General features: G+C 37.8%; 1 protein-coding gene across 9 annotated transcripts in view; it reads right to left on the minus strand.

The window, feature by feature from the left end:
- The window catches only part of LOC126267010 (ATP-binding cassette sub-family C member 5-like), a 531,190-nt gene that overhangs the window by 204,908 nt on the left and 306,936 nt on the right, over window positions 1-19,346 (minus strand). For all 9 annotated transcript variants that reach the window (XM_049971782.1, XM_049971823.1, XM_049971815.1 and 6 more), the window contains one exon: window positions 12,492-12,688. In XM_049971782.1, the coding sequence (XP_049827739.1) occupies window positions 12,492-12,688 (197 nt within the window). The remainder of the gene's footprint in view (window positions 1-12,491; window positions 12,689-19,346) is intronic.

A 19,346-nucleotide genomic window follows, 5' to 3' on the forward strand; every position in this document is an offset into this window, starting at 1 on the left:
CCATGAAGTGAGAGTTGCGCCTCAACAATCAAAATAAAATCTGAATACACTTGTGTATGTTTCATGATTCTTATTCAAAACACAAACTGCTCATCAGCAGTAACAATGTACCTTGGCATGTATAATTGCTATTGATGTACAGAATCATTTTTGGCTCAATTCTACAATTTAAAAAAAAAAAAAAAAAACTATTAAAGTACAGAAAAAGGTTATCAGTGTGATAAAGCAAACTAAATGTGAGGCTTTATATACACACCCATTTCAAAAACCTGAAAAATACTGCCTCTGTCTACTTTGTACATTGTGTTGTACTAATCTTTACATGAGGTCCAAACATAACTATGATTTATGCTCATACAAAACAAGCCAGAATGCAGTAAATACATAGTTATAAAAAAGTGAGTTATACTGTACTGGACTTAATTTATATGACAGCAAACCTTGTTACTTAAAATGCCTATCGACATTAGATACATTTAAAGTAAAGTTGAAACAGTTCATGTTTGACCACTGTTTCTACTCTGTCTCTGAATTTCTGGAGCATCATTACAAGCAAATCTGATTGACTAAATATTGTTAATAATATAATTATGTATTATATCAATTTATATTATTATTTATGTTGATTGTGTTATCATGTAGCCACACCTAACAACTACTAGAATTTTAAATAAATTGAACTACCCTTGAATTGCCCTATACCATATGTACAAACAATGTAGTACTTCACATTACATTATTATGTACCTTGATTGTGCTAATCATGTAGTCTCACTTAATAACTAAATTATGTTATCCCTAAGCTGTCTATATCATATGTACAAACAATGTAGTACTTCACATTACATTATTATGTATCTTGATTGTGCTAATCATGTAGTCTCACTTAATAACTAAATTATGTTATCCCTAAGCTGTCTATATCATATGTACAAACAATGTACTAAAAGGATTTACTGGACCACAAATAAAGTAAACAAATAAAAAATAGTGAACAGAATTTACTAAGACTTGTCAAATTCAATTACAACTAACTCCACTGAGCCTTGCATTCATGTTTTCAAATGCTTCAATATCTACTTTTTCAGTAAGAGCACTGGTACTAACTTTTATTTCTATACCACTATCATCTGTAACAAGGTTAAGACTGGCATCGTCTGATAGTTTGTGGCGATACCTGTAAGACACCGCTAGCCCACGCCTCTCGCGGTGTACGTTTAACCCCATTTAAATGACGCGCCAAGCGCGCGCCCAGCGGCTGTACGATTAATTAAATAATCGGCGTGCGAATCACAGTTGAAATCTCTGGTCCAGAGGGACGTGAAGAGGCTGTGGTCCAGAGAGAGAGTAGAGTCAGTCGAGTCTTGTTCAGTCTTAAGAGTCAGTCGAGCTAGAAAGTGTCTTGTGAAACGATCACTCTGTGGATAATATTAGTGTGATGATTTCTTTTATATGTGTTGTGTTGTCTTCTTCGATGATTAAAAAAAAAATATAGGTAAAATAAATTTTTGTGATGTCCATCAATAAGTTCATTCCAGTAAAAATAGAACCACTTCCCTTCACCTTTATTCACCCTTTTTTCTTTCTTTCCTTTCAAAAAAAAAAAAAAAAAAAAAAAAAAAATACCACCCTCCCTTTTTTTTTAAATTCCGGACATCACAAGTTGAAATTGAGGATTATTTATGTGTATCATAACAGAAGGCCCAAAATAGAATCATATGCTACACCATGTCAGAGTGCCTGAAATTACAAATTCCAGATGCAGTGCAATTAATGTGAAACTAATATACACTATTTTCTCTGAAAAACCATGAAACTGCTATGACTATTGTTCCTTATATTCAGGCTTGTATGTAAATATAATGGTTCACACAATCAAATGGATGATCAAAGTCATAAAATATTCCCAACAATAATATGTTTGAATTATTGATTGTTATATATGACCACTGTCAAGGTAAACCTAGCCTGTTGAATGATAATCCTCTTTGAAATCCAAGTTGTGTGCTACTGCTACCTCTTTTGTTTTCTAAAAGTTTAGTAATTATACTGTATGCTGCTGCAAAGTTCTTGGCAAAATTTAAATAATGCCAGGAGTGAAGGTTAGTTAATTAGTTAGTTACATACTAGACAGATCATATTTACGATGCCAGGAGTGAAGGTTAGTTAATTAGATAGTTACATACTCGACAGATCGTTTGAACGATTCTTTTGTTGAAAAGATGTGGAGTGAAGCAGTTTACATGAAACAAATCCATGGAATAGAAGGAGTTTTCTAGGAGAAATGATTTTAGGTTAGATTTAAAACTTGCTTCACTACCTATCAGACATTTTATGGTATTGGATAAATTATCACAAATTTGTATGCTGAACACTGACCTCCTTTATGAGCCACTGACAGCGTTAATAATGGATAATATAGGTAATTTTTTCTTCCCAGTGTTGTAGATGTGGACATGGATTCTTTATGACAACTTTCTTTAGCCAATATATGTACTGTGATGATGCTGTTAAAATGCCTAACTACATGAAGACTTGCCCACATGATGATCACTAATGAACACCATGTATTATTCTTACTGCTCACTGGCAGGAGATTGATTCACTTGTTTCCAAGTCTAGCAACTATAGACTAGCAACTATACTAAGAGCAAAAGTAGTTGAATTTCATTGATTCAGAAGCTGACTAATACACTTCTTCCAATTTCAGTTTTCTTTAATACGTACACCCAAAAATTTGGAGCATTCTTCCCAATTTACTGACTCATATTCATTTGGTACATCAGTTGTTGGTAAGACTCTATTTGTTGTACAGAATTAAATATAGTGTGTCTCCTAAAAATTAAGGGAGAGTCCATTTTCAGAGAAACACTTAATAATTCTGCGAAAAACATCATTAACAACCTCATCTGTTACTTTCTCTCTAATGGGATTTATGACAACACTAGCATCATCTTCAAAAAGTAAGCATTTCTCCATGTGGAATGTTAAGTGGAAAGTAATTCACATACAAGAACATTTATTAAGTAATGCAATACATTTTTTTATTTTTCTGAAAGCAGGCAAGTTTTATTCAGAATTCCAATATACCATATTATTTCCCACTCTTTTGACTACAAAACCCTAGTTTTCAACATAATGTCTGTTCAAAGCATGCCACCTTACTGGAAGGCCTGTGTGCATGCATGGTACACTCTACTGGTCATCATAGGAGCCAACATCTTGCTGCATCAATAATCTCCGCATTGTACAACTACCGCTTCCCATGGAGTGTGTCCTTCATTGAGCCAGACAGTTGGAAGCCAGAAGGAGCAAACAAATATGAATTCTATACTAATTATAAACATCTGGAAGACAAAATACTAGTAATCTTAAAGTATCTGTTTAGTTCTAGTCGGAAGCATGTTAGCAAAACCAGCCCTTAATTAATTCCAAAGTAATTAACAGTTTTGTGAAAAGTATTCTTTGCAAAACTATATATGTTAATTTTATGATTTAAACAAACAATTTGGTCTAACTTTTGTAGTAGAAGAAAATGTTAAGAAGAACCAATTATTCGATGTATTCAGTTAATCGAATTAGTTAAGTTTTAATTGTAATTTCTGTAAATTAAACTTCAAACATTGTGTAGTTTTAGCACCTATTATTGTGATGATATATAAGGGCCCAATTTTTGGTCAGGAGTCAGTCAGTCCACAGCCGAGTTTCAGACAATGAACCTGTGTTGCTTAGAATGACATCAATGTATCAACTTAACAGTGCTCCCTGCCGTCCTTGGATAAGTGGCTGCCAGCAGCAAGTCGTATACTCTTAGCTCACTTATTTGTTACATAGTTTAATTCTTAATTTCTTTGCGTGTTTTTTTTGGTACTTGCATTGCTTAATTCATAAATTTCGGGCATATTATAGTATTTGAGAGTTGTAGCATCGCGCTTTAGTACCTGAATAGTGTAAATTCGCGTAGTCGTCTGTCTACTGTTTCTGTTTTGAACAGCCAGTGTCAGTTGGTCATAGCCAGTGCGCTCCCTGCTGCCATTGGATAAGCAGCTGCCAGTAGCAAGTCGTATACTATCAGCTCACTTATTTGTTACATAGTTTAATTCTTAAATTCTTTTCGTGTTTTTTGGCACTTGTATTGTTTAATTCATAAATTTCAGCCGTATTATAGTATTTGAGGGTTGTGGCATGACTTTTTAGTTCCTGAATAGTGTAAAATCGCGTAGTCTCCTTCTGCCGCCGAGCAGTGTGTCAGCAGTGTGCAAGTAACAGCATTACTGCATTTACTACGCAATCTTGTATTTTTATAACCATTTAAATTTTGTGTTGAATTGTATGTGCTCTCTGTAGATTAGTTCAGACGTTCTTTGCACAACAGTATTTAGTATGGATAGGGACTCTGACTGCTGTGTCCGGATGCGGGCTGAGTTGGCATCCCTTCGCTACCAGCATCAGGCAGTGTTGGCTTCCGTCACACAGCTTGATGCCAATGGGCATCACTGTGTGGGTCCAGATGGGGGTTTGTCGGGTACGGTCAGTTCGTTCCACGCATCCCTGGATCGGACTACGGCTATGGCTGCCTGGGATGTTGCCCACATTGAGGCTGACCTCTCACCCATGGTAGAGTGGGAGGTCTTCTCGAGGTGTGGAAGGGGCGAAAGACATTCCGGAGGGCTGAATGGAAGGCCTCTACAGTTTGTCTGACGAACCGCTTTCAGGCTCTGTCTCCGGCTGATACTGATCTTCGGCCGGACGTGGCTGCTTGTCCTGTTCTAGAAGTTGCCCCTCAATCTACAAGATCCGGGCGGTCGCAGAGGGTGGGCTTACTGGTAGTTGGGAGCTCCAACGTCAGGTGCGTAATGGTGCCCCTTGTGGATATGGCAGCAAGAGAGGGGAAGAAAAACAAAGTGCACTCTGTGTGCATATGGGGGGAGTCATTCCAGATGTGGAAAGGGTCCTTCTGGATGCCATGAAGGGTGCAGGGTGCACCAATCTGCAGGTAGTCGCTCATGTCGGCATCAATGATGTGTGTTGCTATGGATCAGAGGAAATCCTCTCTGGCTTCCGGAGCTATTTGATTTGGTGAAGACTGCCAGTCTCGCTAGCGGGATGAAAGCAGAGCTCACCATCTGCAGCATTGTCGACAGGACTGACTGCGGACTTTTGGTACAGAGCAGAGTGGAGGGTCTCAGATGGTTCTGCGACTGTGTGGGGTACAGAATTCTCGACTTGCGGCAGATGGTGGTGGGGTTTTGGGTTCCGCTGGATAGGTCAGGAGTACACTACACACAACAGGTGGCTACACAGGTAGCAGGGGCTGTGTGGTATGGACTGGGTGGTTTTTTAGGTTAGATGGATTCGGGCAAGTACAGAAAGGGCAACAGCCTCAAAGGGTGCGGGGCACAGTCAGCACACGCGGGGACCAAGCAGCAATCGGTATTGTAATTGTAAACTGTTGAAGCTGCATTGGGAAAGTACCGGAACTTCAAGTGCTGATAGAAAGCACTGAAGCTGAAATCGTTATAGGTAGAGAAAGCTGGCTGAAGCCAGAGATAAATTCTGCCGAAATTTTTACAAAGGCTCAGACAGAGTTTAGAAAGGATAGATTGCATGCAATCGGTGGTGGTGTGTTTGTTGCTGTTAGTAGTAGTTTATCCTGTAGTGAAGTAGAACTGGATAGTTCCTGTGAATTATTATGAGTGGAGGTTACATTCAACAACTGAGCTAGGTTAATAATTGGCTCCTTTTACCAACCTCCCAACTCAGCAGCATTAGTGGCAGAACAACTGAGGGAAAATCTGGCATACATTTCACATAAATTTTCTCAGCATGTTATAGTCTTAAGTGGAGATTTCAATTTACCAGATATAGAATGGGACAGTCAGATGTTTAGTACGGGTGGTAGGGACAGAGCATCGAGTGACACTATACTGAGTGCACTATCCGAAAATTACCTTGAGCAATTAAACAGAGAACCGACTCATGGAGATAACATCTTGGACCTACTGATAACAAACAGACCCGAACTATTCGACTCTGTAAGTACAGAACAGGGAATCAGTGATCATATGGCTGTTGCAGCATCCCTCAATATGGAAGTAAATAGGAATATATATTAAAAAAAAGGAGGAAGGTTTATCTGTTTAGCAAGAGTAATAGAAGGCAGATTTCAGACTACCTAACTGATCAAAACGAAAATTTCTGTTCCGACACTGACAATGTTGAGTGTTTATGGAAAAAGTTCAAGGCAAACATGAAATGTATTTTAGACAGGTATGTGCTGAGTAAAACTGTGAGGAATGGGAAAAATCCACCGTCGTTCAACAACAAAGTCAGGAAACTACTGTGAAAGCAAAGAGAGCTTCACTGCAAGTTTAAACACAGCCAAAACCTCTCAGACAAACAGAAGCTAAACGATGTCAAAGTTAGTGTAAGGAGGGCTATGCGTGAAGCGTTTAGTGAATTCGAAACTAAAATTCTATGTACCGACTTGACAGAAAATCCTAGAAGTTCTGGTGTTATGCTAAATCAGTAAGTGGCTCGAAACAGAATATCCAGACACTCTGGGATGATGATGGCATTGAAACAGAGGATGACACACATAAAACTGAAGTACTAAACACCTTTTTCCAAAGCTGTTTCACACAGGAAGACTGCACTGCAGTTCCTTCTCTAAATCCTCGCACAAACGAAAACATGGCTGACATCGAAATCAGTGTTCAAGGAATAGAAAAGCAACTGAAATTAATCAACAGAGGAAAGTACGCTAGACCTGACGGGATACCAATTCGATTCTACACAGAGTACGTGAAAGAACTTGCCCCCTTCTAACAGCCGTGTACCACAAGTCTCTAGAGGAATGGAATGTTCCAAATGATTGGAAAAGAGCACAGGTAGTCCCAGTCTTCAAGAAGGGTCGTCGAGCAGATGCGCAAAACTATAGACCTATATCTCTGACATCGATCTGTTGTAGAATTTTAGAACATGTTTTTTGCTCACGTATCATGTCATTTCTGGAAACCCAGAGTCTTCTCTGTAGGAATCAACATGGATTCTGGAAACAGCGATTGTGTGAGACTCAACTCACTTTATTTGTTCATGAGACCCACAAAATATTAGATACAGGTTCCCAGGTGGATGCCATTTTCCTTGACTTCCGGAAGACGTTCAACACAGTTCCAAACTGACGCCTCATAAACAAAGTAAGAGCCTACGGAATATCAGACCAGCTGTGTGGCTGGATTGAAGAGCTTTTAGCAGACAGAACACAGCATGTTGTTCTCAATGGAGAGACGTCTATGACGTTAAAGTAACCTCTGGCGTGCCACAGGGGAGTGTTATGGGACCATTGATTTTCACAATAAATATAAATGACCTAGTAGATAGTGTTGGAAGTTCCATGTGGCTTTTCACGAATGATGCTGTAGTATACAGAGATGTTGCAGCATTAGAAAATTGCAGCAAAATGCAGGAAGATCTGCAGTGCTTAGGCAATTGATACAGGGAGTGGCAACTGACCCTTAACATAGACAAATGTAATATGTAATATATTGCGAATACATAGACAGAAGGATCCTTTATTGTATGATTATATGATAGTAAAACAAACACTGGTAGCAGTTACTTCTGTAAAATAGCTGGGAGTATGCGTGCAGAACGCTTTGAAGTGGAATGATCATATAAAATTAATTGTTGTAAGGTGGGTGCCAAGTTGAGATTCATTGGGAGCATCCTTAGAAAATGTAGTCCATCAACAAAGGAGGTGGAATCATAGCGTGTAGGCTTTCACGGCCGGCATCGTCAGTAGTTAAAACTTCCGGGCTGAGAGGCCGTGGTCGAACAGTAGAACTTCTTCTCCCTGACGTTTCGTTGCCAGCTGCGGACAACATCTTCTGAGGCGAGTCTACGACTCGCCTCGGAAGATGTTGTCGTAGACTCGCCTCGGAAGATGTTGTCCGCAGCTGGCAACGAAACGTCAGGGAGAAGAAGTTCTACTGTTCGACCACGGCCTCTCAGCCCGGAAGTTTTAACTACTGAAAGGAGGTGGCTTACAAAACACTCGTTTGACCTATACTTGAGTATTGCTCATCAGTGTGGATCCGTACCAGGTCGGGTTGACAGAGGAGATAGAGAATATCCAAAGAAGAGTGGCATGTTTCATCACAGGGTTATTTGGTGAGCATGATAGCATGGGAGGTAATGACAGTGGCACATAAAGTGCCCTCCACCACACACCGTTGGGTGGCTTGCGGAGTATAAATGTAGATGTAGATATAGATGAAATAATTGTTACACCAGTAAGCCATGCATTAAAGCAATGACAGTGACTGTTCAATGTATTTGAAGAACTGTGAACTATGAGGTTATGTTTTTACTGCTCGTAGATGTTCAACAGTAAACTATTGTAGCAGTATGTCAAGGTTCGCCTGCAAACTATTAATGAGGCTTATGGAAAGTTTAAATAATAGTGCACTGTCCATACATATATAACTGTGTATTATTGGGGGGTTGTTCAAAGTGAAAGTAAACTACAGTGAAATGAAAATGTGTACCTGTTGGTTACATCATTTACAGTTAGTGTCCACATTACAAAACCCATTTTTCAACCAGTGTAGAAAAACAGTACCTCAACACTGAGGACAACAAATGAGGGAATAAACAAAGCAGGCGGAATTGCTACAACATATAGTGTCATCACCTCTTGAAACTTCATGAAACTGTAAGTGATGAAGCGAGGGTATTCTATGATGTCCCACAAAAAACTCCACTTTTTGTCATCCTAAACTAACCGAGGGAAAAATGTGTTACAGGAGAGCTTCTGTGAAGTTTGGTAGGTAGGAGACAAGGTACTGGCGGAATTAAAGCTGTGGGGACGGGGCGTGAGTCGTGCTTGGGTAGCTCAGTTGGTAGAGCACTTGCCTGCGAAATGCAAAGGTCTCGAGTTCGAGTCACAGTCCGGCACACAGTTTTAATCTGTCAGGAAGTTTCATATCAGCACATACTCCGCTGCAGAGTGAAAATTTCATTCTATTCTTATTTGTTTGTTCTGAATGGCCAGCGACTATTGGTCATAGCTCAGTCAAGCTCCACCTCTGTTCGTTAAACATCAGGAGTGTAGCAAGTTACATATTTATGTATGCTTTATAGTTAAGTCTTGGGTTATTAGTACTAGGATAGATAGGATGTGGGCATGCTGTGTGTGAATGGAGGAGGAGCTGGACACAGTTCATGAATAGTGGAACATGGGTTTGGGCATGGTCAGACATCTTCACGCTGCTACCTCGGGATAGAGTGGTGGCAGTGAATCTGGCACATCACATAGGATATATCAGTTGTACATTCAATCTGTATGTGGAGCTGTTGCCAATCCTTCAGTATGGTTCTAGCAGGCACATGGGGACAGAGGTTTGCCACTTATCAAGAGCTCCAATGTTAGGCACATTATGGAGGCCCTTGGGTGAAAAGCATCTGGCACTGAAAACTTGTCTAATGCGCGCTCTGTATGTCTATCAGGTGGCCTCATCTGGGATGTGATGGAGGGACTGCCTGCAACAACTGAGGGTGCAAGGTACAGTCCTCTGCAAGTCATAGCTTGCCTCAGTACTGATGACATTTGCCACTTTGGTTCTGAGGCCAACCTCAGTTCACACGGGTGACTGGCAGAAGTAGTCAAGACTGGTGGCCAAACTCGTTGGGTGCAAGCAGAGATCACAATTTTCAGTATCGCACCCAGAGTTGATTGAGGTCCTTTTGTTTGGAGGGTCTCAACAAAAGCACCATTCTTGATAGTCTTGGCTGCAGATTTCTGTATCTCTGTTACGAGGCAGAGAATTGTACGACTCCCCTTGATAGGTCAGGGGTGCTCTAGACAAAGGAAGTACGAACTAGGAGAGCAGAGTACTTGTACAGTGCACAGGCATTTTTGTTTGGCTAACCAGTTGTTTGGGTTCTCTGATGAATGTTTGTCAGTTGATGCGCAAAGAGTAAAATCAGATTGCACACAAATTTTTAACATCAAATTGTAGAATTATTAATTACAAAGTTCCTGAATTTACTGCACTCGAGAAAATTGTTACACTCAAATTATTCTTGGAACTGAGACTGGCTGAAATCTATAGAAAGCTCCAAAATGTTTAGTGAGGCATGGTACATATATCTGAAAGACATATTAGATGTCACAGGAGGGTGAAAAGTTATTACAGTTGACAAAAATATTGTGTCTATAGAAGTTGAAATTGAGTCTAACTGTGACATTTTCTGGACACAAAGTAACAGGTCTATATGAGCTCAAGTTAACTATTGGACTTTTTTAGAATCATTCAAAGAAAGGATACACTCATTAGCACAGAAATAGCCAGATTATGCAGTATTAGTTGGAGGTGACTTTGATATACTGAGTATAGACTGGGACAGCCACAGATTCACTGCAAGTGATAAGGACAGACAGTCTTGTGAGGTAGTGTTGAACACATTTTCTGAATACTGTCAAGAGCAGCTAGTTCAACAGCTCACAACCAATGGAAACATTTAAGACCTTGTAGCTATAAAAAGGCTTGACCATACTGACAGTGTTCGTACAGGGAAAGGGATTAGTGAAATAATGTCATCACAGCAATGGTGATTACTAAAAGCTGCAAATCCATCAAGAAGGCTAGGCGAGTATTTTGGTTAGAAAGAGCAGATAAGCAGTTGTTAGCATCCCACTTAGACGGTGAATGGCTATCATATTGTTCCAATATGATGAACACAGATGAATTATGGGGAAGCTTTAAATTGATTGTAAATCATACTCTGGAGAAGTATGTCCTGAGTAAGTGGATTAAGCATGGAAAACATCACATCATGTTTTAATAGCAAAATTTTGAGAATGGTGAGTTAATGAGACAGTTGCACTTTTGGCTCAAAAAAGAATGCGTAAATGATGATAGACTAAAGTTATTAGAAATTCATGTATTTGTAAAAAGATCAATGCTTGAAGCAAGAAACAACTTCTACTGTCATACCTTAGCAAAAGATCTTGTGAAGAACCTGAGAAAATTCTGGTTCTACATAAAAATGATGAGCAGGCCTAACGTTTCTATCCAGTCACTAGTTGATCAGTCTGCTGTGGTAATAAAAGACATCAAAAAGATACCCGAAGTTTTAAATTTCTCAATTCAGAAATCATTCACGTAGAACTGTATAAATGTACCACTGCACATTCTCCCAAATGGAGGACATAGTAATAGGCATCCCTGGTGTTAAGGGTCAACTGAAAGTGTTGAAAACAAATACGTCCCCAAGTCTGGATAGAATCTCTATTTGGTTTCACAGAGAGTACTCTACATTGGCCCCTTACTCAGCCTGCATTTTTAGTGAATCTCTTGTCCAATGCAAACTCTAAAGTGAGTGGAAAAAATGCATTTCTTTCTGTATATTACAAGGCTACAGGAACGAATTTGCAAAATTACAGACCAATATCCCTAGCATTGGTTTCCTGCAGAATTCTTCAGCTTATTCTGAATACCATAAATTATCTTGAGAAAGGGAAGTTTCTGCCCACAAATCAACATGGATTTAGAACGCATCACTTGTTCGGAACTCAGCTTGCTCTTTTCTGACATGATATTCTTTGAACCATGGATGAAGATCAAGAGGCAGATTTCATATTCCTACATTTCTAGAAATCATTTTACAGGTGCCCCACTACAGACTGTTAACAAAGATGGAAGCATACTGATTAGGTTCCCAGGTGTAAGAGTGGCTTGATGACTTTTTAGTAACAGACTACAATATGTTGACTTTGATAGTGTGAGAAAGGCGATCTCTGTTGTCTCCCCAAATTAACCCATATCTGCTGTTAATTATTACAGAGCAATCTTCAGCTCACTAATGTTAAGAGGTTTTGGCAGTCCAGCTCTGTTTTTGCTGTTTCAGAATTTAGCCTGCATGATTATTCTTCATAACTTTTTTTATGCAGAAAACTGTAAATCAGAACACACCTGGCAGTGGCAGCAGGTCTTTTGAAATATTAATAAAACAATAATCATTTCAGCTCATTGACATAATTATTTTTTGTGTTAACAATGAGTGATAACACTTAGAAATTGCTTGTGCTGGCTTCCCTCTTTTGTCATGTGTATCATTAAACAAAGAAGTCGAATAAATTACCCTGGCTTTGAATATCCAAATACAACAAAAACAATAAATATTTTGAGTTGCACTTTAACATGTTGACTACCCCAATTAACACAAGAAAGCCTGAGCTTTGTCATTTCAGGTTAGTACATAAAGCTGCAGGTGATGGTATAACAGTTTCCACAATAACATATAATAGCATATAGTTAGTAGCTTACAGGAAAGTTCAACTTAAGTAAGTTGTGTCCTTATGTACATTGCCCTGATGCACCTTGTAAAGAGAATTTCAACAACAGTTGCTATTATCACTAGTACAATCACTATCCCCACCACCACAACCACCAGCACCAACACTGATATTGCTTTCTCTCTCATACCGTTTGGCCTCAAATGTTTCTCCAAACAATACATTCTCCTTCAGAGTTGCATTTTGTATCCAAGCTTCTTGGCTAACATAAGCACAGGAGCCATCCCTAAATACATGTCCTGAAGTAATTCTCATTTGTCCAAGTGCTGCTAAGAGTAATGATGTTTTTCCAGAACCAACAGGACCACAAATACCAATCAGCTGACCCTATGCAAAACAAAAGATAAGTAACGGTTAAAATTTCTGAGAACTTTGGTGGTCTTTACAATGATAAGCAACTCCAACACACTCCAACACCAATTTCCTATTTTTAAAAGTATTGTCTTAACGAGAGCACACATAGTAGTAAGTCTGTTTCCAAGGAAAGAACACATTTATCATCACATCTTATGGGTATTCAGCACAGACTCGAGACATATCGATTCTTTGTCACAGCTATAACAAAATGTGCAATGTTTAAATAGCAAAATGGGTGAAACAGAAGAGCTCCTAAATGACTGTTAAGGCATCACTAGGCACAGCTCACAGAAAAACAATCAAGCAGTACTCGAATTACATATTTTGAATTATCTATGTAAAGGAAAACATTAATTTATGTATACGACATAGCACAATTTGATAATTTCTCCTAGGTTTTAGAAAATCGTGAGTGAGTCTAAATAAAATCAAAAATCAATCAAAATGCATTGCCATGCACCCTAACTCACATAAATTTCACAAATGAAAGTGAAAAAAAAGGAGTCATCTGGTTAATTTATCAGTATTTTATATTACATCATCAAATGTATGAGACAACAGATGTTCTACAACTCCATGTATATTCTGCAATCTGACCTACTATATGTAGCAGAAATCAATTGACAAAATAATGTAAATGGATAGATAAAAAAATTTACTCACCAAGCAGTCGCAGGACAACACACACACACACACACACACACAAGTTTAACTTTGATAAGATTTTAGAGACAATGTCTCCTTCTTATGGCAGAAGAGGTGAAGGGAAAGAAAGAGGGTGAAAGGAAAGGACTGGAGAGGCTTAGGGAAAAGGTACAGATCAGGAAAGTCATTCCGGGGTCAGAGGAGACTTACTGCACAGAATGAGATGGAAAGTCTCTCCTGACTCAGGGTTCTGGATGACTTTTCTGAACTGTTGTACCCCTTTCCCTAAATCTCTCCAGCACTTTTCCTTCACCCCTCTTTCTTCCTCTTCAACTCTTATGCCAGAAGAATAAGCCATTGGTCCCGAATGGTTGTAAGAGTTAAACCTTCTTGTGTGTGTGTTCTCCTGCCGCTGCTTGGTGAGTAGATTTTTTTTTATCTGTCCATTTAATATTACAAAGTATTTGAGGTGTTACTGTTATTTGCACTTATTCATGTTTTACTTGGGAATTGTATTGGGAAGAGCAGCTACTGGTAATTCACCAAATCAATCAATTTTTTTTCTGATAAAACCGCCACAGCCATTTCACAAGATAAATGGGAATGATGATAATCTACTGACTCTTCTCAGACTATAGGTTCTTGTAATTTTATCTGTAGATCTCTCCCTGAGTCAGAAGGCATCTACCTTGAGGTGGAGGAGCAACACCATAACATTCTCGCACTTATGAAGGAAACCTACAACAAAAAATCAACTACCCTGTGGATCTTCTCCACATCCCCTATTAATCCTACCCGACAAGAGTCCCAGGCACATAAGCCATACTCAAGACTCCTTTGCATGAGCGTTCTGTAAGCCATATTTCCTTAGGATCATCCAATGAACATGTCTGGCATCTTCCTTTCCATCACCTTGTAATGTATGGCTGTTCCCGTTCAATTATTTTGGACACATATTCCTAGATACTTAATAGTAGATTTATGAAATAATAACTGATCATATATTTAATGAAAGACATACATACCACTATATAATTTTCTGCAAAGAATATGGCACATTCTTTCTGGGTTATTTTACCTCTAGCATTAATCATATCTGCTAAAACACATTTTCTTTTGTCATACTCTACATGGCTTTATCAATCTCATGTATTTACTTTCAAGATCTTATTATCTTCATTGCTAACTATTTATGTCTGCAATTCATCTTTTCAACATTGTACCCTCTGGTTTGTCAAAATCGGCTAAGATAATACAAATAACATTGTGCAAGAACATTTATTTAACAATATGGCATTTGCCACAGTCGTTATATGATGACTACAAGCATATAAAAATAATAAATACCTTTCACAGATTACATACTTGAATGACTTAATGAAGATTCTTGTCATTTGACATTCACTTGTCACATGTTCAGTGTGCACTTTACTTCATTGAACTCCTTGTCATTCCTTTAATTCATCTCTCGCCTACCCATTTCATAAGCTGGTGACCATCATAGCCACATCACTTTTGCTCATTCTAAAATTTTCATTGCCCAAGTGTGACATCCATGTCTGTAAGTTTCCAAGCCAACATCTTTTTCTTTTTTGACCCTGGGTATCTTTGCATGACAAATGTTCTGCAACTTTTATACCTCTTTCCATTCCTCATTACATGACTGTGGTATTGCAATTTTCTGCATTTTACTCTGTTTAGGACTTACTTTTTTGTTTGTTTTGTGGACAATGTCACTGTTAGTAATTTTTCTGTCCATAGCACTCTTAGCATTCCTCTGTGCAGCCACATCTCAAATGCTTATGCATATTGTTTTGGTCAAAGTCCAGGTCTTAGCTCTATAGAAAAGGATGGGAAATATGTAGGAAGGTAAACATGTTAATTCTGCTTTGACTGAAAGATGATGCCTCTAGAACAGTCATTTTACAAAATGAGATTCTGGCTTTCTCGATATGGACTCTTGATATCCTATTTATTATTAATGTAATCAGACATGTGTATTTGATTACTTGTGCAATAAGTTTGCCATTAATGTTTAGCTGACAGTTTGATATATCTTTTATGTTGATAACCATTAATTTTGTTTCATTTATTTTGATTTCTAGGTCATAACACTTACTACTTTTGTTGATATGCTATACACGACGATGACAGCTATTTAAGTTGTCAGCAAATATTACAGAATCATCAGCACAGGAGATATTGTTTTGCTTCTCTCCATTCAAGATGATTCCTTCTTCAACTTTTTCAAGGGCTTCTTTGAAGATGTATCCCAAATAAAGATTAAATATCTGTGGCAACAAAATACAGCCTTGTATCACCCCTTAGCATATCTTCAATCTGCCAGGTTTCTCATACTCTAACAGCAGCATATTGATTCCAATTTAGATTAATAATGATAAGGAGGTCTTTATCTATCCCACTATTTTCAGCAACTTGCCTGTTTTGTAATGTTTTACTCTTTCAAAAATATTTTGATAAACAGACACAGACATCATAGTTCATGTCTACAGATATCTGGAATAAGATTTGAATGCTGAACAGAGTCTCTTAAAAGTCAACATTATTTCTGAAACTGAAGCGTGTAGGTGTCATTGTTCTTCATAAACCTTGTATAGTCTTTTGTGAATAATTTTTAGAAATATTTTGGGGTTGTGGCTCAAACTTATTGCTCGAAAATCACATTTTTTGCTCCATGTTTTTTTTTTTTTTTTTTTTTTTTTTTTTTTTTTTTTTTTTTTTTTTTTTTTAAACCTCTGACTGAAGCCATTTTTGAGAAATGAACACAAATTACAAATTTTATTGAATATTTTTGTCAATGATTTCATTTGTTTTCCATCAAACAACTTGAGGAAACCAGAATGCATCCAATCTGGTCCTGCTGGTTTTCCAGCTTTCATTGCCCTTATTTCTTATGTCACTTCTTCCACTGGTCCTGTTTCTTCAGTAACTTCAAGTAGATATGATGTATCACAATCAAAAACTTCCTCCACACAGTTTTTTCAGTCATATATTCTTTCATTTTTGCCCATGATCAGCTTATTGAACTGGCTCTTGTAAAAAGTGGAAATACGCATCTGACATTACTGCACTGAAGAACACATTGATCCAGTAACTTTAGAAAACTTCCTCTTTATTTTGTGTTTATGATCACAAATAAATGTTTGAAGACTAGTGACCTTATTCAGTAAATACCATATTAACATATGAGTATGAATACAAAGCCAACAAATAAAAATGAGGTACACCTTCAAGATTATATCAAGTAACAGAATACTTAGAATACACCCAAATTGACAAGACCACTGAAAACATGATGCTTACTTTGCTAACAGTGCATGTCACATTTTTCATTATATTGCCATGTCAGAAGCATTTTACATATACTGTTGTGGGGTATCACCTTGTTGCCCCATGTCTGGTACATTTCTTGACTTTACACTTTTATTCATATCTCAGTACGGTCATAGCTGACTGAATTTGATAACATATCAAGTTTGCTGAACAATCATGGACTTGAAATAAAGAGGAAAAACTCATATGATTTTGTAGATCCACTGGTAACTACAAGATCAGTTTCACTTGCTGATAAAGAAAAATAAGTTTTTCACCTATTCACTCATGTTACTGATCTAGTGCTGTTCTTAAGGAATGACAATTTGTTGGTTTGTAGGTGTGGGGAACACCACCACATGCTTCCAACACATCTGACAGTTCACCACGTTGTATCCAATACACAATGAAAATGTCCCTTTGAGATATTTCAACATATATTTAACAATAATAAACGAAATAAGTTCCATCAGAACACTAAATCTAGGCACAACTATGGCACTCTTCAAATCAAAAATAATACTGATACTGGCTTATGGGATAGAAATCATATGGATACACCTAAATGAAAATAACTTAGAAACATTGGAAAGAGTAAAAGCAACCTATACCAAAAGAGCATTAGAAGTAGCAAAAACCACAAGATCAAGATTAGTCTATCTTCTCGCCCGAGAATCTTTCCTCACAGAGGATCTTTAGGACCAGGATCTTATTTTCCAACACATCAGCATCGGAGAACCTACTAAGATCACTACTCAAGAAAAGAGAGGAAGTACCAACGGAATTCTATGGATTCAGGGCCATGATCGACCGCACTTGGACAGAAGCAAATTTTGAGATGAGACACATATTTACAAGACTTGCAGTACACGGATTCCACCATGAAATTTGTGCAAATACAACATACCATGAATGGTCAAAACTTTGCAAGTGTACAGTATGTGGACAGTCTTGTGAGAGATACCATATAGAAATATGCAACAAGAGTACCAGATCAAGTAGAGACTATGCAATAAATGGTTAAAATGATAATCTGTTATAATACCTGCACTGAATGTAATCTACTACTAAGAATGATACAGACACTCAGTACATCCTTGTAATTCACTCTCAAATGATTGTAATCTAATGTATAACTATAATGGCTATTTTGCTGCAATAAATCATTTATATTTAACAATAATTGTTATTGAGCAGTGACTACCTTCTGTTACAAAGTGAGAAAGTTTTTTGTGAAAGATGCACAGATAGCTGCAGCTGAATGTTTGCTGTAAGTTTGTCACAGGAATGTTCAAGACACGAAAAGAAATTTCTATAATATTCCCTAACTGCAAGACTACATCTTAATTACAAAATCCTTTCTTCTGCACTACACACACATTTCATGTCATTAGTGGTGTGTTAGCAGTAGACCAAAGGCTTCTATATAGGTAAAACACTGTGGAAATGTGATAAGATGTAAGTACACTACATACATTTTGTGAAATCCCCTGACATCATCACAAGTCACTCTTTGTTCATCTGATGCATTATTTTAGACGTCAAAAACTAGCGCACTAAATGGAGGACAGAACTACTTCACACGGTATCTCCACAAAAAAGGTCCTTAAGTATAGCATATGTTAATTCTTTCCAATTAATTCTTGCATATTTTGGTTCCTTTATCTTTGTACACAGAGAAAGAATATTTGAAGACTTGGAGCTGTTTTCTTTTAGGTACAAGAGCGGAAAACTTCAAAGATTCTCTGGGAGCCCCGGTGGAGATGCGGAACTTCATCACACAATCACGTCTCATATTTTCCCATTTCTCCTGGTACCATGCCCTTAAAATTGCTTACAGTTTTGCACCTATAATGGTTTTTTTCTTGGCACATGTATCTTGACCACTACATCAGGATAATGAAAGTAACCCCCAAAAATTGGTTTCAAAAACACTGTGTTTAACTAAACATTGTCCTTTTGGTGGTGGTATATCCTCTTTATTTCACATTTAACTGATTTACCTAAATGTTATAGGGAGCCTTACAGTTCAATGTGGACTCCCAAGCATGGTGTAGTTTGGCAATTTTCATATCAACAAATCATTGCAAGAGATGAAAGAAGCAGTAAGTGACACAACTGAGGATCAATTTCCAACTTTTTTTTAGGATTTGCAGACTGATACTTACCTGCTTATCCACAAAGTCCACTTAAAATACATTAAAACAGCAGTTAAAAACACATTAGAAGTACAGCTGGTTCTGTGAAATGGAGTTTTTTAAACCATACATAATGAGTGAGTCAAAAACCAAGAACAAATGAGTATGAATTTTTACTTTTTTGTATTAATGCAATGAAATGGCCAACAGTGTGAAAACTGCCTATCCTTTTCATATTTGATGTCATGAAGCAATCTGCCTTGAAGGAAATGTGGCTGGCTTTCAGAGCTGTAGCAAGTTGTGGCTGTTGCACCCACTGAGTCTGGAGAAGAAGCAGCTGATATTAAAATTTAAAGTTGATCTAGCTTTAGGAGAAGCAGAATTAGAGCATCTGACAGCTATAGTTTGGAGCAATAAGCATCGGAATGAGGTATGTGTCCAGACTGTGGTTGCAACTATTAAATCAGACATGAGATTTAAGAGATGCTGCCATTCTGTTAGCTGTAATCTAG

This window comes from Schistocerca gregaria, chromosome 1, assembly GCF_023897955.1.
Source record: "Schistocerca gregaria isolate iqSchGreg1 chromosome 1, iqSchGreg1.2, whole genome shotgun sequence".
Taxonomy (NCBI): Eukaryota; Metazoa; Arthropoda; class Insecta; order Orthoptera; family Acrididae; genus Schistocerca; species Schistocerca gregaria.